The sequence below is a fragment of the Rhinolophus hipposideros genome, assembly GCF_964194185.1.
Source record: "Rhinolophus hipposideros genome assembly, chromosome: 3".
In the NCBI taxonomy this organism is placed as follows: Eukaryota; Metazoa; Chordata; class Mammalia; order Chiroptera; family Rhinolophidae; genus Rhinolophus; species Rhinolophus hipposideros.
In genome coordinates, this window is record NC_138049.1 from 15,207,644 (window position 1) to 15,234,153 (window position 26,510).

General features: G+C 35.9%; 1 protein-coding gene across 2 annotated transcripts in view; it reads left to right on the forward strand.

Annotated features, from left to right (window-relative positions):
• Positions 1–24,000, forward strand: part of LATS1 (large tumor suppressor kinase 1) — a 46,048-nt gene extending 22,048 nt beyond the window's left edge. For both annotated transcript variants that reach the window (XM_081031710.1, XM_081031709.1), the window contains 5 exons: positions 797–2,310; positions 4,340–4,922; positions 7,286–7,468; positions 7,699–7,805; positions 20,052–24,000. In XM_081031710.1, coding sequence (XP_080887836.1) covers positions 797–2,310; positions 4,340–4,922; positions 7,286–7,468; positions 7,699–7,805; positions 20,052–20,561 — 2,897 coding nt within the window. In that variant the 3' untranslated portion in view covers positions 20,562–24,000. The remainder of the gene's footprint in view (positions 1–796; positions 2,311–4,339; positions 4,923–7,285; positions 7,469–7,698; positions 7,806–20,051) is intronic.
• Positions 24,001–26,510: the final 2,510 nt, after the last annotated feature.

Genomic DNA, 26,510 nt, shown 5'->3' on the forward strand with positions numbered 1-26,510 from the left:
TATATAATATATACCTTTTTCCAATGACCAGAATGTTTTAAATATTTTTTTGTATCACGTATTTTCTTTCCTATTTCATTTGGAAATTCCAGTAAAGAGAGACTCTGTAAAATCCATACCTATTTAGTATTCAGCTAATTATCCCCCTGCTGTCATTTTGTTTTAAAAGCTATATTGAAATGTATCTAAAGTTAGTTATTATGTCTATTAAAATTACAAGTAGACACACTGTTTGGCTCACTAATGCTACTTCTCATACTTTTCTACTTTACATATGCATGAAATGAAATCTGTACAATTTTTTTTTTGTAAAGCAAAAGACTAGAAACAACCTTAATATCCATCAATAGGGGAACTGATTAAATAATTTGGGTATATCTATACAGTGAAAAACTATGACATAATTTTTTAAAAGTGAGAAAACACTTTATATACTGATAAAAAATCTTCAATTTTTTAATGAAAAGAACCAGGCACAAGAGTATAAATAGGAGGTATACTATTTACTTGTCTATAACTAAAATAGCTTACTGATGACATTGGTTACCTTCCAGAAAGGAAACTGGTTGACTAAGGGACAGAGGTGGGTATCCTTTTGTACCTCTGGAATTTTGAGCTATGAGAATGTATTACCTAGTCAAAAAAATAAAAATAAAAATTTAAAAGGTAAAATAAAACCACTTACTGATTTTTGAAAGAGAATTATCAGCAGTATTGCAATTCCGAGGTAAATTTTTCAAAAATAAGAGGCTAAAACATGTGTTGTTTTTTTTTCCCTTCTGTTTTATGACCATAGGGAATGTGCAACAATCAGTTAACCGCAAACAAAGCTGGAAAGGTTCTAAAGAATCCTTAGTTCCTCAGAGACATGGCCCAGCACTGGGAGACAGTGCAGCCTATCGTTCTGAAAGTCCCAGCTCGCAGACAGATGTAGGAAAACCTTTGTCAGGATCCGGTATAACAGCCTTTGCGCAAGCTCACCCTAGCAATGGACAGAGAGTGAACCCCCCACCACCACCTCAAGTAAGGAGTGTCACTCCTCCACCACCTCCAAGAGGCCAGACTCCTCCTCCAAGAGGTACAACTCCACCTCCCCCCTCATGGGAACCCAACGCTCAAACGAAGCGCTACTCTGGGAACATGGAATACGTCATCTCCCGAATCTCACCTGTTCCACCTGGAGCCTGGCAGGAGGGCTATCCTCCACCACCTCTTAACGCGTCCCCAATTAACCCTCCTAATCAGGGACAGAGAGGCATTAGTTCTGTTCCTGTTGGCAGACAACCTATCATCATGCAGAGTTCTAACAAGTTTAACTTTCAGCCAGGGAGACCTGGCATGCAGAATGGTGGTGGTCAGACTGATTTTATGATCCACCAAAACGTGGTCCCTGCTGGCGCCGTGAACCGGCAGCCCCCACCTCCGTATCCTCTGACCACAACTAATGGACAAAGCCCTTCTGCTTTACAGACAGGGGGCTCTGCTGCTCCTTCATCATATGCAAATGGAAACATTCCTCAGTCTATGATGGTGCCAAATAGAAATAGTCATAACATGGAGCTTTATAACATTAGTGTACCTGGACTGCAAACGACTTGGCCTCAGTCGTCTTCTGCTCCAGCCCAGTCGTCCCCGAGCACGGGGCATGAAATCCCTACCTGGCAACCTAACATACCAGTGAGGTCAAATTCTTTTAATAACCCATTAGGAAACAGAACAAGTCATTCTGCTAATTCTCAGCCTTCAGCTACAACAGTCACTGCTATCACACCAGCTCCAATTCAACAACCCGTGAAAAGCATACGTGTATTAAAACCAGAGCTACAGACTGCCTTAGCACCGACGCACCCGTCTTGGATACCACAGCCCATTCAAACTGTTCAACCTAGTCCTTTTTCTGAGGGTACCACTTCAAATATGACCGTCATGCCGCCTGTTGCCGAAGCTCCAAACTATCAAGGTCCGCCACCACCTTATCCAAAACATCTGTTACACCAAAACCCACCTGTTCCTCCCTATGAGTCAATCAATAAATCTAACAAAGAGGATCAGCCGAGCTTGCCCAAGGAAGACGAGGGTGAAAAAAGTTATGAAAATGTTGATAGTGGGGATAAAGAAAAGAAACAGATTACAACTTCACCTATCACAGTTAGGAAGAACAAGAAAGATGAAGAGCGAAGGGAATCTCGTATTCAAAGTTATTCTCCTCAGGCATTTAAATTCTTTATGGAGCAACATGTAGAAAATGTACTCAAATCTCATCAGCAACGTCTGCATCGTAAAAAGCAATTAGAGAACGAAATGATGCGGGTAAAACCTTTTAAAATGTCCATTTTTATACTTGATCATCTATTTGCTTGGTGGTGTTTTAAAATATAGTGGTCCAGAATTTTTCTCTTTTCACAGCCAAATATATTGTCAATTATTTAAAAGTCAGTAACCATTAAAGTACTTTTGATTATAGCATTTTATTTTAGTATTTCAAGATTACTCAGAATTTCCTATAATAAAGTTCTAATAAATTAAGAAAAATATAATTTACAGTGTGCAGGTTAGGTGTATGTAATCCCTTTGTATGGAAATTGGAGCAAGGATTATTTTTTGTTTTACATGTTATCTTACATTTTAAAATGAGCTAGAATTATCTGGGTCTCATTTCTTGATACATTCGTGAAACGTTTTTACTTAGTAGTTTTTTGGGCTTGTGGGTTTATTATTCATCAGGTTGGTCTTACTTGAAAGTGTCAGAGACATCTCCCTTCAGTTATTTCCCTATCTAATTTCATTTTTATAATGTACTGGAAAAATTGTGCTGAAATTATTCAATCAAAGTCTGCTAAAGAAATTAGAATAAGTAAACACTCAATTTAAATTAATCTCTGTTGTACTTCCATATAGATCTCTTTACTAGTAGATACTATGTGGTACTGTCATCATTATTATTTTTATCATATGTTTATAGTTCAAACGTTTGACTTCTAATCTTACATCTACGTATCACTCAAAATCCAAGAGGCTTAAATTTGTGATAAAATTTTCTCACAAAACTTGAGAAAACCATTCTTTTAAAATTGTTTTTCTAAATATGGTTTCACAGTATTGTTATTCCTGCTATAAATTCGATTTTGTTAGATGAGAAACACCATGATAATCTGTATGACTTATCCATATTTTAGCTCTTAAGTTTTCTTACTAAAGTCTGTCTGTGTATTTTCTTAGTTTATTTTTCCTTTTTCCTCTTCACTTTCACTAATAGCTGATTTAAACTTTTATGGTGTTGGAAGCTTTGCTGACTTCTGTAGCCTCCATTACTGTGTAGGCAAGTAAGATTTTAAGAGAAACAGTTCTATACTAAGTCTGGCATGCCACCCTTCTTAAAAGATTTTGCATGCAAATGTGTATCCTAACAGAAGCATGAGTTTGCTATATTTTAATTAGTCTTGCATTTCTATAATTAGATTTTACTTTTCAAATCAAGTTTCTTTTCTACTAAACCCTTAAATTAGTTCTTTATTAGCTAGCCAAGAATAAACTGTTCCTTCCTTCTAAATCCAGATATTCCATGTCTACCTAGCAGTTGGTTTTTGTTTTTATCCGTCTTGGTATCTTCATAAGTCACACTGACTATTCCTTGAAATGTTCCAAAATATCTAAAAGATACCCTGTAATCACATAAGTTGTTCCTCTTAAATAAGTTAGGAGAAACCCTTTGCACTTTGTGTTAGCGATGGCTGTGTGTCCAGCTACCCTTATTCTAATGCCTTGAGAAAGTAAAAGGAAAGACTGACTATTAATGAGTGGTTAGGTTAGAGAAGATATTCTTTTGTTCTTAACACATCAGTTTTTTAGAATAAATGAACCTAGAGTGAAAGAATTTCTTTTCATTAAGGATGAAATCAGAGAAGAATATTTGAAGCCTAGGCATTCCATAAAGAGAAGCTTCTAATGAAGGCAGTCTAATCGTGTGATTTGGGATGAGTCTGCATGGAGGCATAGATGAGGCTGCATGGGAACAGATGTTTGGTTATTGCACACGGGGAGCCTTTTTTGAGTGCATTAGAGAGGAGTAGAAAGCTGGTCACTGGTATTGTCTTCTCCTTGCTCTCCACAGCAGCATCTGCATATGTACTCACTTTGTATATACGTCCTCTTAACTGTCCCTTAAGCTGCACTTTTGATAATTAATTTTCTCTGAAATATATTCTAGATCTCTAACATGCTTTAGTAAAAATTATTGTGCATTTAACCTTTAAATATGTGCCTGAATTTTTTCCAAGCTATTTCTTAATTTTCTGTATAGAAGATCATTCCTCATTTAACATTTAGTTTATTTGCCTAGGTTGGATTATCTCAAGATGCCCAGGATCAAATGAGAAAGATGCTTTGCCAAAAAGAGTCTAATTACATTCGTCTTAAGAGGGCTAAAATGGACAAGTCTATGTTTGTGAAGATAAAAACACTAGGAATAGGAGCATTTGGTGAAGTCTGTCTAGCAAGAAAAGTAGATACTAAGGCATTGTATGCGACAAAAACTCTTCGAAAGAAAGATGTTCTGCTTCGAAATCAGGTTGCTCATGTTAAAGCTGAGAGAGATATCCTGGCTGAAGCTGACAACGAATGGGTAGTTCGTCTATATTATTCATTCCAAGATAAGGACAATTTATACTTTGTAATGGACTATATTCCTGGGGGTGATATGATGAGCCTATTAATTAGAATGGGCATCTTTCCTGAAAATCTGGCTCGATTCTACATAGCAGAACTTACCTGTGCAGTAGAAAGTGTTCATAAAATGGGTTTTATCCATAGAGATATTAAACCTGATAACATTTTGATTGATCGTGACGGTCATATTAAATTGACTGACTTCGGCCTCTGCACTGGCTTCAGATGGACACACGATTCTAAGTACTATCAGAGTGGTGAGTAAAATCATAAAATTTGTTTGTACATGTTAATGTGATTTATTAATGCATTAAAATATAAGATGGTATTATCACTGGACGGGAGCCAAAAGTCCTGGGTCAGGTCTTGACTGTTGGGTAAGCGTGGGTGATCGATCCTTCAGACACTTAGACATATCAAATGCAAGAGTGTGTTAGATTCAGTGACTTCTAAATCTCATTAACATTTTTGAGTTAACCTCTTCACATTTTGTTATTTTGAAATAGATCAGACAAATAACATTTTTTAAACAATTTTTACAAGAAGTCCCGTGCCCACCATTCAACTTCAGTACTAGATTATCAGTACTTGAAGCCCCTAAACTTAGAATCACTTTCGCTTCTTCCCGTCAGTCACCATTATTTCAGAACTTTGTAATCAGTTCTTTTCTCTATGTTTTTACCACATATGTATATATCCCTAAACGATATATCATTTTGCTTACTCTGGAACCCTTAAATATAATCATTTTATATGTATTCTTATGTGTTGACTTCTTTTATGTTTGAGGTTCATCTATGTTTTTGCATGTAACACTTGTTTTTACTGCTATTTTGGATTCCATTGTATGACTATTACGCAACTTATTTTACCTTAAACACTTTATGTACATGATTCTGTTCAGTCCTCACAATGGCATTTGAAGGCAGGATGAAGAAACTGAGGCTTAGTTAGATGAAGTAGCTTAAGTTGCCCAAGGTCAGACAGAAAATAAGTGCAAGGGCTAGGCTTTGAACCCAGGTTTGTCTGATTACAGGGCGCATGTTATTTGTACTACACCACAGTACCTCACCAAGATCCCTTCAAGCGCTAATGGAAGTGTAAGTCAAGCTGAGGTTTGTTGAATACTTACTATGACTAGGTGCTTTTACATATATTCTAACTTAATGCTTACAGCAATCGTCTGAGGTAGGTATTCTTAGCCTCCTGGGCTTCTGTGAACACAAGTTGACATTAAATGGATAGAACTGAGACACCCAAACCTACTTTAACGTTCAGTGTAATGTAATATAATGTCTCCCCAGATTCACCGGAATTATTTGGGGTTCTTCTTAAAAATGTGATTTTTAGGCACTATTCCAGTCTACTGATTGAAAATCTTCACTGGAGGGTAGAAATTATATTTTAATCAAACATCCCAGATGATTATTACAGTTAGGTTAATTTTAGATAATTTTTCTAGGTCATTTCATCTAGTCATGGCTTTAAATACCATCTCTGTATCAGTGACTTCCATCTCTCTCTCCAGAAATGGCCTCTCCTTTCCCATGGATTTCTAATAGGCCTTTCAAACTTAACATTACCAATAAACAACTCTTTAATTTTCTCCTCCTCCTAACTCTCACCCAGTTTAGTAAGTTATACCACCACACCCACCTGGTTATCCTTGATTCTTTCTCCCATGCCCTCTACATCTAATTCATCAATAAGTCCTGCTTACTCCACCTCTACATATATCCTGAATCTGTTCACTTTTGTCCATCTCCTCCATTGCTATCATATTCCAAGCTTAACTGTAATAGCCTCTTAAGTGGTCCCTTTTTACTCCTGTCCTCCCTTATTATCTATTATCTACACAGCAGTTTTCTTTTCTAAACATAGATCAGATCTTGTCATTTTCTTGCTGCAAACTCTCCAATATCTTCCCACTGTGCTTAAAGTGAAAGGAAAACCATTTCTTTTGCTTACAAAACCCATGTGCACTGGCTCCCGCTCCATTTCCTACCATTCTCCCCTTTTCTATCCGCACTGGTCTTCTTTCTGTTATTGTTTCTATATAAAATGCCTTGCCCTGGTTTTCAAATGGGTTTCCCATTTGGGTTTCACAAATACCGCCTCCGATTGTCACCTCACCTCCTGTTGACTCTACACAGGACGCATCACTGTTTCTTACGTCCATATTTGTTGTGTTTCTCCCCTGCAGAGAAGCTACCTGAGAGAAGAACCCTGTCTTTCTTATTTATCACTGTCATTTGTCGAATAAATGAAACACTGATTTAATTTGTTTGAAACTTGGACCTCCAGAGTAGCAATGGGGAGCAGTCTGAATAACAAAATCTTAATCCTGCCTACTCATGACTTCAATTGTCATCATTCAACATTGAGTACATTACTGATTCTTGGGCTAATTTTTCTTAGTGTAAAACTTGTCCTATTGATATCTCAGATTGCAGCATCTAGTCAATAATAAAACACGAGCGGTGATTTGGTATATATCGTGTCTTAGCTTGTCACAGAGGGAGAGTCATGTAAACTATAAGCCGTGATGTCAAAAGATTAAACAGACTGTAGGTTTACTCTTGTTCTTGTTGCTTTTATTTCCTTTTGTTCGACTTTACAGGTGACCATCCCCGGCAAGACAGCATGGATTTCAGTAATGAATGGGGTGACCCCTCTAACTGTCGATGTGGAGACAGACTGAAGCCCCTGGAGCGGAGAGCTGCACGCCAGCACCAGCGATGCCTAGCGCATTCTTTGGTTGGGACTCCCAATTATATTGCTCCTGAAGTGTTGTTACGAACAGGTAAAACATTTGTTTTATAAATAATCTCAGTAGGCCTGTAGAGCAGCCGAAACACCATTAAAATATGGCTTGTTTTTCAGTCATTACAATTTGGCTTGTTTTTCAGGTTTATAGTAAACATTAAGTTTACAGTATAAACTGGTGATTTAGTAGTAATTTTGATTGTATTGATTCTGAGCACTTTTTAAAAAGTGCTTATAAATAACTGTAACTTTGGTATCTTATTTTAGGCTATACACAGTTATGTGATTGGTGGAGTGTTGGTGTAATTCTTTTTGAAATGTTGGTGGGACAACCTCCTTTCTTGGCACAAACACCATTAGAAACACAAATGAAGGTAAGGTGTAGAATCTATACGAAAAGAATCGTCACAAAGCCTCTTACACTGAACATGTTTATCAGTCCTTTACACAGAGCATCTTAATCTGGAATTATAGAATGAACGTGTATGGATATAGGAATCCACTAAAATTCCATGAATGAGCTCTGATCTCCATCATCCTGTCATCGTACTTTTACAGTCTCCTTCACTCACATTCCACTCATATTTCATTCTCATAGAAGTCTTCAGTACCTTTTGAGGATTTATTCCAATTTACTGTATGTCTCTCACTTGTTGGCTCCTGGCTTTGTTTCCTTCCATGCACGTTCTCGCCCCAAACTACAAACAGATGTCTATACAGTAGTTCCTCCTTATCTGGTTTCACGTTCTGCACTTCCAATTGTCCTTGGTCAACCATATTCTGAAAATAATAAATGGAAATTCCAAAAATACAATTCATAAGTTTTAAATTGTGTGTTGTTCTGAGTAACGTGACAAAATCTCGTGCTGTCCTGTTCCCTTCTCACCTGGGACATGAATTATCCCTTTGTCTAGCGTCTCCACCCTCTATATACTACCCACCTGTAAGTCACTTAGCCAGTGCGCTTACCAGTTCGACTGTCGTATCTCAGTGCTTGTGTTTAAATAACCCTTATTTTACTTACCGTGTTTCCCTGAAAAGAAGACCTAGCCAGATAATCAACTCTAATGTGTCTTTTGCAACAAACATTAATATAAGACCTAGTCTTATATTATATCATGTTATATCATGTTATATCATTATATCATATCATATCATATATATATTATGTCATATCATGTCATATCATGTATCATATTATACTGAGTCTTATAGTAAAATAAGACCGGGTCGTATATTAATTTTTGCTCCAAAAGACACATTAGAGCTGATTGTCTGGCTAGGTCTTATTTTCAGGGAAACATGGTAGTAATGGCCCCATAGCACGAGTGGAGTGATACTGGCAATTTAGATATACCAGAGAGAAAATGTAAAGTGCTTCCTTTAAATGAAAAGGTATGTATGAAAAGGAAAAAACATAGTATTAATATACATATTAATACTATCTGTGGTTTCCATCATCCACTTGGGGGTCTTGGATAAGGGGGAACTACTATATCTCCACTTGAAATTACCTCTGACACTTAAATGACAAGCTGCCTACAATTTTTTTTATTTATTAAATTTATTGGAGTGATATTGGTTAGTAAAATTATATAGGTTTCAAGTGTACATTTCTATAATACATCATCTACATACTACATTGTGTGTTCACCACCCAGAGTCAGTTCTTCTGTTACCATATATTTGACCCCCTCTATCCTCGTCTACCTCCCTCCTCCCCCCTTACCCTCTGGTTTTGTCTGTGTCTATGAGTTTTTGTTTCTGTTTGTTTTGTTCCTTTGTTGCCTTCAGTTTTATATCCCACATATGAGTGAAATCATTTGGTTCTTGATTTTTCCTGTTTGACCTATATCCCTCTGCATAATCTCAAGATCCATTCATGTTTTCTTATGGCCGCGTAATACTGCATTGTGTATATGTACCACATCTTTATCCATTCCTCTGTTGATCTTTTTGACCACAAACTGTCCCATTAAACATCCCTTAGTGGGTCTCTTGTCCGTGGGTAAAAATCCAAATTTGTCCTCTGTTGCTTTGTTCACACCATTCCTTCTATCCAAAATGTCCTTTCTCTTTTGTCTTCCACAACCCCTCCCTCTTTCTGAAGCCTGGTTAACGCCTGATCATTTTTAACCATTCTTTGAGCGTGTCTTGAGATATCATCTGTTCATAATACTCCCCACCAAGTTATAACTATTTCTGTCATTGCATTTAATGTATTTTTTTTCTTAAATTTCCTTTAGAATTTATTTTAGTACAGGTCTACTTACCAGTATATTTACCTGCATGCTCTCAAGTTTGTGTCAGATTTGTTTGTCTAAAACTATCTTAATTTCACCTTCATTTTAATATGTATTTATGTAAGTATGTGTGTGCGTATGTGTGTTTGATGCATGTGAGAAAAAGTGAACACTTTTTTTTTAAGATCAAGAAAAAGGCAAGGATTTCTGTTCTCACTACTCTTACTCAAGGTAGCTCTGAAAGTCTTAGCCAGTGCTCTAGGGCAACAAAAAGAAAGAAAAGGTATACATATTAGAAAGAAATAAAAACTTATTCTCGCCACAGATGACATAGTTTTCTACATAGAAAATGCCAGGAAATCTATGAAAAACCCATAGAACTAACAAGTGAGTTTGACAAGGTGGTAAGATATAAGGGTAATATATAAAAATCTGTTGTGTTTCTATATATATTCAAGAAATGAAAGGCTGAAAACCGAAATTTAAAAACAATACCACTTACAATAGCTTCCCCAAAATGAAATATTTAGGTATTAATGTAATAGAACATGAACAAGACCTGTATGCTGAAGGCTACTAACTGATGAAAGAAAGCAGGGAAGATCTTAATAAATGGAGATACATACCGTGTTGATTGATTGAAACACTCACCATAATAAAGCTATCAATTTTCCCCAAAAAACCTATAGATTTAACTCCAAATCTGTAGACTTAACTCCAATTCCAATAAATTTCCAGCAGGAATTTTTGTAGATACTGATCAGCCAATTCTAAAGTTTATAGGGTGGACTAAGGAACTGGAATAAAGAAAACAATTTTTTAAAAAAAGAACAAAGAGGAATCAACTACTAGATTTTAAGACTTACTGTGAAGTTACAGAAATACAGTGTGGTATTAGCAGAAGGATACACAAATCAATGCAACGGGATAGAGAATGGAAAAATAGGACTGTACAAATATGGCCATTTGATATTTGACAAAGATGAAAATAGAGAAAGGATATTTCAACAAATATGTTGGAAAATTTGATCAGCCATACAAAAAATACTGAAATCGACATAAACCTAACACCTAGCACTAAGATTAACTCAAAATGAATCATAGATCTGGAGATAAAAATGAAACCATAATACTACTAGAAGAAAGTAGAAAATCTTTATGGCTTAAGGTTAGGTGAAGAGTTCTTAAAAATGATACCAAAATCATGATCCTTAAAAGGTCAGAAATTGGACTTCATTAAAATAAAAACATTCAGTCTGCCAAAAACATAGGACAATGAAAAGACAAGCTATAGCATGGGAGAAAATATTTGTAGATCACCTATCGAACAAAGGGCTTGTATCTAAACTTGTATGTAAAGAACTTTTCAAAACTCAACAGTAAGAAAAACAGCCTAAGCCAATGACCTGATAGAGATTTCTTTAAATGTCTGGATCAAAAAAAGAAAAGTATGTCTGTCTCTTTAACTCTTCCTGAGGGGTCTAAAGAAAGTCATCTGGGCCAGTCCCTCAGAGAATCACCAACACCAACGAAATGCACAGCCCCCAATTTTTGGAAGGCCAGGTCGTTACTGCCCACCCAGGCACAAGCCAGCAGCTCTAGGACACTGGGCTGCCCTCTCCATAGTCACAGCAGGGCTGAGGAATAGTGAATGGCAGTTGGTTCTTAACACTGCTGTCTTAACATATGTCAGTAGCCTCTCCCTTCATGAAACACTCCCCTGGTTGCTGTAGGTGTCCAGTCAGCTTCCAGAATTCAAACGTAGTTAATTCTGGTAGTTTTTTTTCCTTTCCAGTTTAATCATTGTTTTTGTAGAGGGACTGACCCTGAAGCCTCCTGTTCACCATTTCCATGAGATCACCCTCTACTGTGTTATAGACTGTTATCTCCTCACATAGTTTTGTTAGATGTTCTAGTGATTACGAAATGCATACTGTTTTCATATCTACTTAGAATTGATATTTTCCCATTTCACTGTAGTTCAGTATAGAACTTTACTACCATATAGATCCCTTTATTCTCTACCCTGTTGTAGTTATCTTATATATAATAATACCTACATACATTTAAAACCTCATCCAACAATGTGACAATTTTTGTTTTCAACCATCAACTTCTTTGAAAGAATTGAAGATGAGAATAATAGTCATTTATATTAACCCAGATATTTAGCATTTCCTTGCTCTTCCTGCATGCATGATATTTTAAGATTCCTTCTATATTGTGTCCCTCTGTCTGAAGAACTTCTTCAGCAAATATTTTAGAGCAGGTTTGCTGATAACAGATTCTCTTAGTTTTCCTTCATCTGAGATTGTGTGTTTCACCTTCCTTAGGATGTTATCATTTGGTATAGAATTCCGGATTTCACTTCTTGCAGCACTTTAAAATGTCACCCACTTCCTTTTGTCCTCCTTAGAAGTGGGATTACTAGGTCCTTTATCTCTTGTTATAGTCTTTGTTTTAAAGTCTCTCTTGTCTGGCATAAGTATTGCTACCCAAGGTTTTTTTTTCATTTGCATGAAATACTGTTTTCTGTCGCTTTACTTTCAGTCTGTGTGTTTTCCATCTAAAGTGAGTCTCTTATAAGCAGCATATATACGGGTCTTGTTTTCTTATCCATTCAGCCACTGTATGTCTTTTGATGGGAGCATTTAATCCATTTATATTTAAAGTAATTGTAGATAGATATGAAGTTACTGCCATTTTATTATTCATATGTTTGATCCTTTTTTCTTTGTTCTTAAAGAAATCCCTTGAGCATTTCTTGAAACACTGGTTTAGTGTGATAAACTCTTTGAGCTTTTTCTTGTTTGGGATGAGGTTCTCATATTTTTAAACTTTTTTTCTCTTTGATGTTCAGATTGCATAATTTCTATCAATATACATTTTTTTTTCTCTAGGAAATTTTTTTTTTATTAGTTTCAGGTGCACAAGACAAAGGAATACTTAGACGTTTATCGGACCCCCATCCCCCATCCACTATCCCTCTGAAATCGCACAGAGCCATTACATTTCCACTGTCTCTATTCCTAATGCTATACTCCGCTTCTTGTAAGTACATACATATACATATACATATGCATATATATATATATGTATACATACACATATACATACAAACTTGTAGTTGACATTCATTATTGTTCAGTTTCAGCTTCAGGTGTACAATGCAGTGATCAGGCATCTACATCATCCCTGAGGTGGTCTCCCTAATGAGACAAGTGTCCATCAGATACCCTACAAAATCTTTACAACATTATTGTTTACATTCCCCAAATTAATTTTCAAAACCCCGTGGCAGTCTTGTGGTTACCGACTGTTTTCTAATCCCCTCACCTTCCCCCTTATCCCCATCCTCCTTCCTATCTAGCAACCCGCAGTTTTTCCTCTATCTCTCCAAAACTGTTTCTGATTAGTTCATTCACTTATTCTTTGCTTTAGATTCCACATATAAGTGAGATCATATGGTAGTTGTCTTTCTCTGTCTGACTTATTTCACTTAACATAATGTTCTCTAGGTCCATCCATATTGTTGCAAATGGTAAGATTTCTTTCTTTTTTATGGCTGCTCCATTGTATAAATGTACCACAGTTTCTTAATCCAGTCATCTACGGATGGGCATTTCGGTTGTTTCCATGTCTTGGCTGTTGTGCATAGTGCTGCAGTAAACATAGGAGTGCATAAAGTTTTTTTGAATTCGAGTTTTGGATTTCTCCAGATAGATACCTAGGAGTGGAATTGCTGGATCATAAGGTAGTTCCATTTTCAGATTTTTGAGATACCTCCATACTGTTTTCCATAGTGGCTGCACCAATCTGCAATTCCACCAACAGTGCACAAGGGTTCCCTTTTCTCCACATCCGCACCAGTACTTGTTATTTGTTGCTTTATTGATGATAGCCATTTTGACTGGGGTGAGGTGGTATCTCATTATGGTTTTTATTTGCATTTCTCTAATGATTAGTGAGTTTGAGCATTTTTTCATATGTCTGTTTGCCATCTGTATGTCCTTTTTAGAAAACTGTCTCTTCATGTCCTCTGCCCATTTTTTAATTGGGTTGTTTGGTTTTTTGGAGTTGACTTGAATGAGTATTTTATAAATTTGTGATATTAACCCCTTACCAGATATATCATTGGCAAATATCTTTTCCCATTCAGTAGGGTCCCTTTTTGTTTTATTGATGGTTTCCTTTGCTGTGAAAAAACTATTTAGTTTGATGTAATCCCACATGTTTATTTTCTCTTACTTCAATTGTGTGAGGGGATATATCAGTAAAAATCTTACTCCGGGTAATGTCTGTGAAGTTTCTTCCTATATTTTCTTCTAGATATTTTATGGTTTTGGATCTTACATTTAAGTCTTTAAGCCATTTTGAATTTATTTTTGTATATAGTGTAAGGAGGTAGTCCAGCTTCATTTCTTTGCATGTGTCTGTCCCGGTTTCCCAGCACAATTTATTGAATAGACTGTCTTTACCTCACCGTACATTCTTGCTTCCATTGTCTTAAATTAAATAGCCATATAGGCATGGATTTATTTCTGGACTCTATTCTGTTCCATTGATCTATGTGTCTGTTTTTATGCCAATACCATGCTGTTTTGATTACTGTAGTCTTGTAGTATAATTTGATGTCAGGTATTGGTATACCTCCCACTTTGTTCTTATTTCTCAAGATTGCTGAGGCTATTTGGGGTCTTTCATGGTCCCATATAAATTTTAGGATTATATGTTCTATTATATATGTGAAAAATGTCATTGGTAGTTTGATAGGAATTGCGTTGAATATGTATATTGCTTTCGGCAGTATGGACATTTTAACTATGTTAATTCTTCCTATCCATGAACATGCTATGTGTTTCCATCTATTTGTATCTTCTTTCATTTCTTTCTTCAGTGTCTTATAATTTTCTGAGTATAGATCTTTTACTTCTTTGGTTAAATTTATTCCCAGGTATTTTATACTCTTTGAAGCAATTGTAAATGGGATTTTTTTTTTAATTTCTCCTTCTGATGTTTTATTGTTGGCATATGCAAATGCAACTGATTTCTGAATATTAATTTTGTATCCTGCTACTTTACTAAATTCATCTATCAGCTCTAATAGTCTCTTGGTGGAGTCTTTAGGGTTCTCTATATACAGTATCATGTCATCTGCACAAAATGACAATTTTACTTCCTCCTTACCAATTTGGAAGCCTTTTACTTCTTTTTCTTGTCTGATTGCTGTGGCTAGAACTTCCAGCACTATGTTGAATAGAGGTGGAGAAAGTGGCCAACCTTGCCTTGTTCCTGATCTTAAGGGGAATGGTTTTAGCTTTTCCCCATTGAGAATAATGTTTTCCCCAGATGTTAGCTGGGGGTTTATCATATATGGCCTTTATTTTGTTGAGATATGATCCCTCTATTCCCACTTTCTTAAGGATTTTTATCAAAAATGGCTGCTGGATTTTATCAAATGCTTTTTCTGCATCTATTGATATGATCATGTGATTTTTATTTTTTATTTTGTTAATGTGTATCACATTAATTGATTGGCGGATGTTGAAGCACTCTTGCATATCAGGGATGAATCCCACTTGATCATGGTGTATGATCTTTTTAATGTATTGCTGAATTCTGCTCGCTAATATTTTGATGAGAATTTTTGCATCTATGTTCATTAGAGACATCGGCCTGTAGTTTTCTTTTTTTGTGGTATCTTTGTCTGATTTTGGGATCAGGGTGATAGTGGCTTCGTAAAAAGTGTTTGGGAGTCTTCCCTCCTTCTGGATTTTTTTGGAAGAGCTTGAAGAGAATAGGTGATAATTCTTTTTTGAACGTTTTGTAAAATTCACCTATAAAGCCATCTGGTCCAGGGTTTTTGTTTGTTGGGAGATTGTTAATTACTGATTCAATTTCCCTGGTGGTAATCAGTCTATTCAGGTTTTCTGTTTCTTCTTGAGTTAGCCTTGGAATGTTGTACGCCTCTAGAAAATTGTCCATTTCTTCCAGATTGTCAAATTTGTTGGCATATAGTTGCTCATAGTAATTTCTTAAAATTTTTTGTATTTCTGCGGTGTCTGTTGTCACTTCTCCTCTTTCATTTCTGATTTTATTAATTTGGGTCCTCTCTTTTTTTTTTAATGAGTCTGGCTAAAAGTTTGTTGATTTTATCTTCTCTAAGAACCAACTTTTGGATTCCTTGATCTTTTGTATTATTTTTCTGGTTTCTGTTTCATTTATTTCTGCTCTGATCTTTATTATCTCCTTCCTTGTACTCCTTTTGGGCTTATTTTGCTGTTATTTTTCCAGATCCCTTAAGTGTGAAGATAAACTGTTGATTAGTGATGTTTCTTGTTTCTTTAGGTAGGCCTGCAGTGCTATGAATTTCTCTCTTAGGACTGCTTTCGCGGCATCCCATAGATTTTGGGTCGTCATGTTTTCATTTTCGTTTGTCTCGAGATACCTTTTGATTTCTTCCTCAATCTCATGGTTGACCCATTCATTATTTAGTAATAAGTTATTCAGCCTCCATCAATTGGTGTTACTTCCAGTTTTTTTCCTGTAGTTCATTTCTAATTTTATAGCACTGTGGTCAGAGAAGACAATTGGTATGATTTCAATTTTCTTAAATTTATCAAGACTTGTTTTGTGGCCTAACATGTGGTCTACCTTGGAAAATGTTCCATGTGCGCTTGAGAAGAACGTGTATTCTGCAGCTTTGGGGTGAAATGCTCTGAAAATATCGATTAAATCCAAGTGGTCCAATGTGTCATTTAAGGCTGTTGTTTTCATATTGATTTTCTGTCTGGAAGACTTGTCCCTTGTTGTCAGAGGTGTGTTGAAGTCCCCTACTATGATAGTGTTACTGTTGATCTCTGTCTTTATGTCAGTCAATTTCTGTTTTATATATTTAGGTGCTCCTATGTTGGGTGCATAGATGTTTATTAGGGTTATGTCCTCTTGTCGGATCGATCCCTTTAATATTATATAGTGCCCATCTTTGTCTTTTAATATGTTCTTCATTTTAAAGTCTATTTTGTCAGATATAAGTATTGCAACTCCAGCTTTTTTCTCTTATCTATTTTCATGAAAAATCTTACTCCAACCCTTCACTTTCAGCCTGTGTGCGTCTTTTGATCTGAGATGAGTCTCTTGTATACAGCATATACAAGAGTCTTGCTTTCTTATCCTCTCAGCCACCCTGTGTCTCTTGATGGGAGCATTTAATCCATTTACATTTAAAGTGATTATTGATAGGTAGATAGTTATTGCCATTTTTAAATTTGTAGTTAGATTGTTTTCATCTTTCTTCTATTTACAGAAGTCCTTTTCGTATTTCTTGCAATGCTGGCTTGGTGGTAATAAATTCCTTTAGTTTATTCTTTTCTGGGAAGCTCTTTATCTCTCCATCAACTTTAAATGATAGCCTTGCTGGATAAAGCAATCTAGGTTGTAGGCCTTTGTGTTCCATCACTTTGAGTATCTCCTGCCACTCTCTCCTGGCCTTCAATGTTTCTGTAGAAAAGTCATTTGATAGTCTCATGGGAGTTCCCTGGTATGTAACCCTCTGTCTTTCTCTTGCTGCTTTTAGGATTCTCTCTTTGTCTTTAACCTTTGCCATTTTAACTATAATGTGTCTTGGTGTGGACCTGTTTGGGTTTATCCTGGTTGGAACTCTGCACTTTCTGGGCTTGTATGTTGGTTTCCTTCATCAGGTTAGGTAAGTTTTTGGACATTATTACTTCAAATATGTTCTCAATCCCTTGCTTCTCAATCCCTTGCTTCCTCTCTTCACCTACTGGTATTTCTATGATGCACATGTTGTTGCGCTTGATGTTTTATTAATCTTGATATTAATAAGGAGAATGTTGATACTGTTTTGGCAGGCAATAAACCTGGTTAGTTTCAGTCCACAAGTTCCAACCGCTTTCTGTGGCTTGTGATTTCAATGTCAGTTTCATTGTCAAAGCCTTTCCATTGCTGGGAAGATCTCCCCCTGGACTATGGTATTTTCCTTAGTTCAGTTTTCAAAGTCTTTGATATGCTCTTTAGGATTGGGGCCGTATAGGTACAGTTTGGAGGTGAGCCCAGCAGTTTTTACATAACTTGTTGGGGTCAGTTTCCCAAGCTCCTCCTTCCCTGCCATGTCTCCGGTACTTTCCAGTTCCCTCGGGCTTCCCTTTTCATTTCTTTGACCAGAAAGTAAGGCTTTATTTACCTTACTCTGCCACACACACGTCTCATGAATGCCTGCATCCAGGACAAAGTGGAGAGAGGACAGAGAAAGAAAAAAGTGACATGGATTCAAGCTATCCTATTGGGACAGGAGCTGTACGATTTAATCTCCAGTTGAAGAGGAAGGGTTCCCTCTCCTTGAGTGTTAGGTGGCCCTTATTGCACCTCTGTTGCGGCTAGGAAACCACTTTCCTACTCCCTGAGCCTCAACTAGAGGGCCTTTTCCTAGAGCTCATTCTGTCTGTGTTATACGTCTTCAGGGTCAGGACTACTTTGAGTCTTGGCCAGGGGATTCTAGAAGGGAAAAAAGGGTAAACTCACCACCATTTCATCAGTTTTGAAATTCTTCTTCCCCAATCTGCCTGTCACTGTTTACTCTTCAGGGTCCTCAGGTAGCTGCTGCACGCATTCTGTCTAGGTTTTATGCCGTGTTTCCCTGAAAACAAGACCCAATCGGAAAATAAGCCCTAGCATGATTTTTCAGGATGACGTCCCCTGAACAAAAGCCCTAATGCGTCTTTTGGAGCACAACTTCCCCGGTGTTGTTCTTGGGGAAACACGGCAGTTGTATTCAGGAGGAAAGACCAGGTGGCATATACCTATTCCATCTTACTGTGAACTGCAGCGTCCCTCTCTGGCTTTCAGGAGTTTTTCCCCTTGAACTTTGGTTTTCTGCAGTTTCATCATGATGTGACCATGTGTAGTTTTCTTTTTCTTTATCTTGATTAAAGTTCACAAAGCTTCTTGAATTGTAGGTTGATGACCTTCACCAATTTTGGAAAATTCCCTATCATTACTCTTAAAAGATTTCTTCTGCCTGCTTCCTACTCTCCTTCCGGGACTCTAATTAGTATACATATATATGGTAGACATTTGATAGTGTTCTTTATGGCTCGTATGCTTTATTTTTTTTTTTACTCATTCTGTTCTCTGTACTTCAGTTTACATTAATTTCTTTGAATTAATCTTTTTTTGGTATGCCTAGTCTTTTATTATTTTACTTTTGTCTTAAACTAAAAAAATCCTGAATTTAAGTTTAAAGTGAAGAACTTGTCCAGCCGATTGTACATTTTAATTTCCCATATTTGAAATAACGAGATGATGGAACCAGGCATAAAGAACTAATGTATTGTGATTTTTTTTTCAAAAAGAATTCAAAGACATATTTTATTAGTTGAGGCATCTCCTTTTTCTAGAAAAAGAGGTTTATTTTCCTTCCTTCTATAGTAGCTGATGAGCTCCTACCGTGTTTCCCCGAAAATAAGACCTACCCGGACAATCAGAGCAAAAATTAATATAAGACCCAGTCTTACTTTACTATAAGACCGGATATGATATGAGATATGATATGATATGATACGATACGAACCGGGTCTTATATTGTATAAGACTGGGTCTTATATTAATTTTTGCTCCAAAAGATGCATTAGAGCCGATTGTCTGGGTAGGTCTTATTTTCGGGGAAACAAAGTATATGAATAAGGAAGAATGGGGTTTATTTATTTATTTAACAAATATTTATTGATGCCTTCTTTTCTTCCTTTTTTCCTTTTTCCTTCCTTCTTCCCTCCTTCCCTCTCTTTCTTCCCTCGCTTTCATCCTATTTCCCTCCCCACCTCATTCTGGTTTATTCAAAACTATAATAAATATTTGCTGAATGTAAATTATATGCCAGGCAATTTGCCAAGCACTGGGAAATAGAAAGACAAAATGTCCTGTTGCCTTACGGAATTTTATACTGCAGTGGAAGGACACAGGCATAAATAGGTACCACAAGATATTAGATGGTACAGGTATATATTTATTTAAATATATTTATTTATTTATTTTATATATTTATTTATTTATTTATTAGATGGTACAGATTCTATATATTTATATAGAACAGAGGGGACACAGTAAAGATAGCCATTTCTGCCATAGGTAGGAGGACTTAACAGGGGAGCTCACACTTCTAATGTAAGTTGCCTGCAGAGGAAGCGCTGGGAAGAAAGGTTATTTCCCACCAATGATTCATTGTTAAAGGTAAGGAAGGAGAAATATCATGCAATTTATTTAAAAACACAAATAATTCAGTAAGACATCTTGGTATAAGACTTGGAGGAAATTTTGTGTTTTTATCTCTTCCTTCCTAATTTTTAAAAATCTTCTTTAAAGGTTATCAACTGGCAAACATCTCTTCACATTCCACCGCAAGCTAAACTGAGTCCTGAAGCCTCTGATCTTATTATTAAACTTTGCCGAGGACCAGAAGATCGCTTAGGCAAGAATGGTGCTGATGAAATAAAAGCTCATCCATTTTTTAAAACAATTGATTTCTCCAGTGACCTGAGACAACAGTCGGCTTCGTACATTCCTAAAATTACACATCCAACAGATACATCAAATTTTGATCCTGTTGATCCTGATAAATTATGGAGTGATGATAATGAGGAAGAAAATGTAAATGACACTCTCAATGGATGGTATAAAAATGGAAAGCACCCTGAACATGCTTTCTATGAATTTACCTTTCGGAGGTTTTTTGATGACAACGGCTACCCATATAATTATCCAAAGCCTATTGAGTATGAATATATTAATTCACAAGGCTCCGAGCAACAGTCAGATGAAGATGATCAGCACACAGGCTCAGAAATCAAAAATCGTGATCTAGTGTATGTTTAACACACTAGGAAACAATTGTCAATGAGGATTTACGAAAAGGCCTGTAATGCAGGGGTTTTTGAGACTCTGAGTAAAATTATGCAAATATGACAGAGCTGTGTGTGTGTGTGCTCTGTGTACAATATTTTCCTAACTTATGGGAAATGCTTTTAAAATGTTAATTTATTCCAGCTTTTTTAATCAGTAACTTAGAAAAAAATTGTTATAAAGTAAATTATGAACTGAATATTATAGTCAGTTCTTGGTACTTAAAGTACTTAAAATAAAAAAATAGTGCTTTTTTAAAAAAGGAGAAGCCTGGTATCTATTTGTACATATGATAAATAATTTTAAAAGACAAGAGTTTTTGAAATTTTTTTGAAAGACAGTTTTAGTTTTATCTTGCTTTAACCAAATATGAAATATACCCCATATTTACAAAGCTCTCTTTTTTTCCCCATAACCTTGTTTGTTGGTACAAAATAAGCTATAGAAATTAAGCCATCATGGTGGTGAGTGTTCCTAGGCTAATGATAATCTGTATAATTCACATCTTGGAACTAAGAAATACAGGGTTGAAACAGAATGTTCATCAGAAGAAAGAAATGTTTATCTTTTTTTCCATCTGGGGAATAGTTAACCTTCTAGCATTTGTTTCTCAAGGATTGCTGGCATTAAAAGAAGCAAAGCACTACCATTTTTCTTTCCATGTTGGTATTTTTAATGCTGCTTCCAGTTTTAAAGGGGAACAAAGCTGCCATTATTAAAGCTTCTTATACTAAAAGCTAAGATTTTTCATATTATTGCTTTGAAATTTAAAACATGATTTCCATCAACCTAAGCAGAGAGATTGTTTTCAGTTTCATGTGAAACTTTGATTAAAAATTATTTGTGTATACTCACTGGAGAAGTACTTTTTCTATATAGTGACAGTTTTGATTATGTCATCAGTGATGTTACAGGTTTCCTCTTTCAGAACAGTGCTGCCTGCACAGATTATTTATTGGCAAAGGAAAATCTGGCTGTTTGGCAATATATTACCTATGGGCAGATTAATTGATGAAAAAGTTAATTATTTAACTCTTAAGGTGAACATTTGTAATTAGGGAAAGTTACATAGTGGTCTTAGAAAATTCAAATCCCCCTAACTTTTTTAAGGTTAAATAATATGTTTTCCATCATTCCTATTATATAGGCTTAGGTTTCAAGGAAGACTTGTGGTTTCATACCAAAAGACATTTAATAATAGCTTATCGTTTAGGAAGGGGAAAGGGCTCTATTCTTTCATTAGTAAAATTTGTTTTTTATTTTTCTTAAGCTCCACTAGTTGGGAATAGTTTTATCAAAACAGTATACAGAGGGTGCCAAGAAAATGTATATACATTTTAAGAAAGGAAAAAAACTATTAAAATTGTAATACTTAATATATACCGATAACAAAAGATGAATACAAGTTATGTGTACATTTTTTTGGCACCTCCACTATATGTGGATAAGAGGCATAATTTTAGTGATTTTCAACTTTTAGGTTTCTTCATATGAAAACTAATGGAAATCACACATATAAATAAAATTAACTCAAGCTGTTCCAGTTGAATTAGGGAGGGCAAAGACTTATTAGCTCCCATTTCCCACCTTTCTGTAGGTGGCCCTCTCAGAGCTCAGCTTGTAAACCATTGCACAACCCACTGTGTAATGGGTCTTCGGGGGTCATTGAGAATCTGATGAAATCTGTGGGCTCTTCCCAGAAAAAATGGACACCAACACATACACATAAAATGTGTGCAGTTTTAGGGATTCTGAACATGTTGAAACCTATCATAAACTCTTGGTTAAGGACCTCTGTCCTATAGGAACACCAATATATAAAACTAAGACCTTTGCTTTAAATTTACTGATTAGTACACAGATTAGCACATTTTGTATAAACACTGATAATTTGTGATGGAAAAGTTCTGTACCATGTAATAAGACATGCCTATGAATGCCTCTCTTGCTGGTACAGCAGTAAGACATTTTAAACACACCCTTTTGGGGCACTGAAATATGTTTGGCTTGTGACAGGCTTGGTAAATATTTCTGAAGGACTTCTAATGAGAGAATTGTAAGAAAATGCACTATGAGATGGCAGTCTTCACTTCATAAAACATTTGATTAGTCCTATAAAATTCTATGCAAAACAAATTAGTTCAATAATTTTTAGCTCAGTCAGTACTCAGATTTTTTAAGATATCCACTTGCTCTTGGGCTTTCTCAGTCAGATTTATTTAAATTTCCATTTAGTTATTTTACTTCTGGACTATGGTGCAATATCGTACAAAACCAACTTTGTTACATTTATGTTGTAGGGAAACTAAGGTGCTGTCTCCTCCCCTTCCCTCCCCACAAAATCTGTGTTGCCCTTATTTCTCAAATGTAACAGACACTATAAATTTTGTATCCTTTTGAAATTTCCTCTGACTGTAAGCTTTTTGTGTTTAGCTGAAGTCGTGTACAAGCCTTCAGTATCTGCAGTTTTAATAGTTTGTATATACTTATTAGCTATTTTATTCCCAAACTATATCCAGTTCTTCCAGTGTAGAATCTGGTGCTTCCTGCCCCAAAAGATAAGAACACAAAAATCTATATGCTTTCAATTGAAATAGAGTGAAAACTTTGGTTATTAATGTTTTCTTTTAAAAATAATTTTCCCACTCATGAAAAACTTACTGTCTTTCTTATACTTACCCCTTTTATGCATATCAATAGTATTTATGAAATGTTTTCTATAATTATGTTATTGTAGATACTGTTTTGTCCAGTGACATCCCAAGGCAGGCCCTGTTGTATCTTTTCTACTTTATTTGTAATAGAAACTATAGAATGTATGACTAAGAAGTCACTTTGAGATTGACTTTTTAAAGAAGTGATTACCTTCTGCTGTTGCAAAGTGCAAAACTGTGAGTGGAAATGTTTTATTCTGACTTAATATGTTAGAAATTAGAGAATACAGTGGGAGGACTTTTAGATATTGCTGCTGCTGTTACCTAAGGTACTTTAGAAAATTGTCTTGAATAAACAAAAATAAAAATCCCTTTGGTATTTAAAGTGAAACATTTAGCCTGTTTGTTTTAATCTAAAACAAAAAGTAATTTGGGTCAACATATTGGTATATTTGTAAAGCGCCTTAATAGACCCCTTTGTGGAAGGCACTACACCATAGTTTACTTTTATATTGTATTGTGTATATAAAGTATTTTGTATTAAAATTGAGTCAATACAACACTACAGTTTTATAAAATAATGCTTTGTTAGGAAAAGGAATTACAGCTTTGCAATATAACTAAATTGTTTTGCATACTTTTGAATGTAGTAGATATGAATAATCAACCTGTGTTTTTAATGAATCTATTTGTATTTTCCCATTTTATCTAGTGTAACATTTGCTGGGATAATAAAAAAAGCAAAATTCGAATCTTTCAATTATGTGTGGAAAGCTGACTTTTTAAGCCACTTAAGTATGTTGATATTTTCATTCAAATTTTATTTTAATCTTTGTATTCTCAGAGAAAATTTAGGATTAAAAATTTGATGCTTTGAAATTAAAATATATATAACAGTAATGCCTAATTAGGTTAAAGCAAACTGAATAGTGAAACCCACTAAAATGTTTTGATTTTGTCCAACGTAAGTACAAAAACTATTTCATGTTAAAGGCTTCCTTTAGATCAGCACATATTTAAACCTTTTTCATTATTAAACTCTGCATTTAGTATCATTTGAGTCCAGCTTATAATTTTTAAAATGTGAAGTTGTTGGTTCATCTATTTTTCTTTGTAATCCTTTATCATCTGAACTGCCTACCAGATAAAATATGTGTTGATGTTACATCTTAAATCAACTTTACACAGATGAACAAATAAAATAGTTAGTTTTTTTTTTTTTCCCTTCAAGCAATACCATGAGTCTTAGGTCTCATGTGTGCACTTTTATCCTCTTGTGTGCACTGCCTTGTAAAATTATATTTGGTCTACATGAGGCCATTATATAGGTGATGCAAGTTACATTATTTCTATGCTTCCTGTCAGTGGGGATCCCAGTTTGGCATGCTTCGTGTTGTGGCTATACCGTGTTATACCAAAGCCAAACAAAAAATGTATCTGCTTACATGTGTGAGGGTAGAGAGAGGATGTCATATTTGTTTGAAACACAGGCAGTGACTGTCCTCCCGAGTATCCAGTCTTTTCCTTTTTCCTTCCTTAGAGTCACGTAGAGATCCTGAATATTTTGCTGGATTCAGAATCTGAATGGAACTTTGAGTTGTTTCCCCTGGAGAGGGGTTACATTTTGGTAGAAAAAGGGGTTCTCATGGATGCTTAACTCCCAGAGGAGTTGACAAATGACAAGGTCGCTCTTGTTCCCCCTCATCCATCCTCTCATTCTTCCCTTTACTAATAGAGCCCTCATCCCTATCCAAGTTTGAACAGCCCGCTAGAGCCCATGTTTCTCATACTCATATTACCTTATAATTAGGTGTGGCCACATGATTAGGTTTGGGCCATTGGGATGTGAATAGACATGTAAATTCCACTTCAAGTTAATATTGCTTACTGTCCACTTGCTCTTTCCCTCTTTCCACAGGAGGAAAGAAGAAAAGAGTGGTGATTTCATGTTGACCATAAAAACTAGGAAAACACCTTAGCTGGTAGATCAACAGAATGAAAAGTTACCTGAAAGATTGTGTGAAGCGGAGCTCTCTGTCCAGCCTGGACTGATCAAGTGCAGAATGTTAGAGAAAAGAAACAAATATATATATTTGGAGATATATACAAACACACACACACACACACACACACGTATTTGTTACTGCTGCTGAACCTATATCTTGAGAGTGTAATTTGTATTAGTGTATAATCTAATTTGCAAAACAATTTAAGGTCATTTTGTACTTTGTGCAATCAATCATGAAATTCAGTTATTTCACCTTGTACATGTTTCTCTCATTCATCTTCATTCCCAGTGTTATTTATTTGGTTGACACCCTCATCAGCTTTTGCCCAAATTATTGTAATAACTTTCTAACGAGTCTGACTTCATGCTGGTCCTTCAAGTTTATTATCCAACCTATCACCCAAATGATAACTATCATCCAAATGATAACACCCTAACAGATAACTCTTGATTCTGCTTCTAGTATGAGCGAGGAAGCTCCTCATGGATGACTATCACATATAGCTATATTAACTATGTATAGCTAGGGCCGGCCCGGGTTGGAGCTCCGTGCTCCTAACTCCAAAGGCTGCCACATAGGCCAGTGGACTCTCAACCACAAGGTTGCCAGTTCAATTCCTCGACTCCCGCAAGGGATGGTGGGCTGCGCCCCCTGCAACTAACAACAGCAACTGGACCTGGAGCTGAGCTGCGCCCTCCACAACTAAGATTGAAAGGACAACGACTTGGAAAAAGTCTTGGAAGTACACACTGTTCCCTAATAAAGTCCTGTTCCACTTCCGCCAATAAAATCTTTTTAAAAAACCCCAAACTATATATAGCTATAAAACTATATATAGCTACAACTATAAAACTGGGAAAAAATGTAAAAATCAACTACCTAAAGATACTAGAGTGGAGCCAAGAGCAAGCAGATTCTGGATATAAGTCAACTTGGAAGAGAAGAATGGCACTGGATGAGTATCTCGTTTTCATATCTTCCCTGAAAAAGGCTCAAATCTCTAACTGAATCATGAACCACGCGTGTGGAAAGGAATCCAACCATCTATCTAAGAATAAAACTAAATGAGCATATGAGGTGCTGCCCAACAGGAAGAGTCAAACCAAGTTAATTGCCTTCTTAACAAAAAACAAACTCCAGAAGCATATTACAGAATCCAGACTATATAACATATCCAATATCCAGGATATACTCCAAAAATTACCTGACATACAAAGAAATGTAAAAATAGCGCCTGGTCTGCAGAGAGATTACAATCA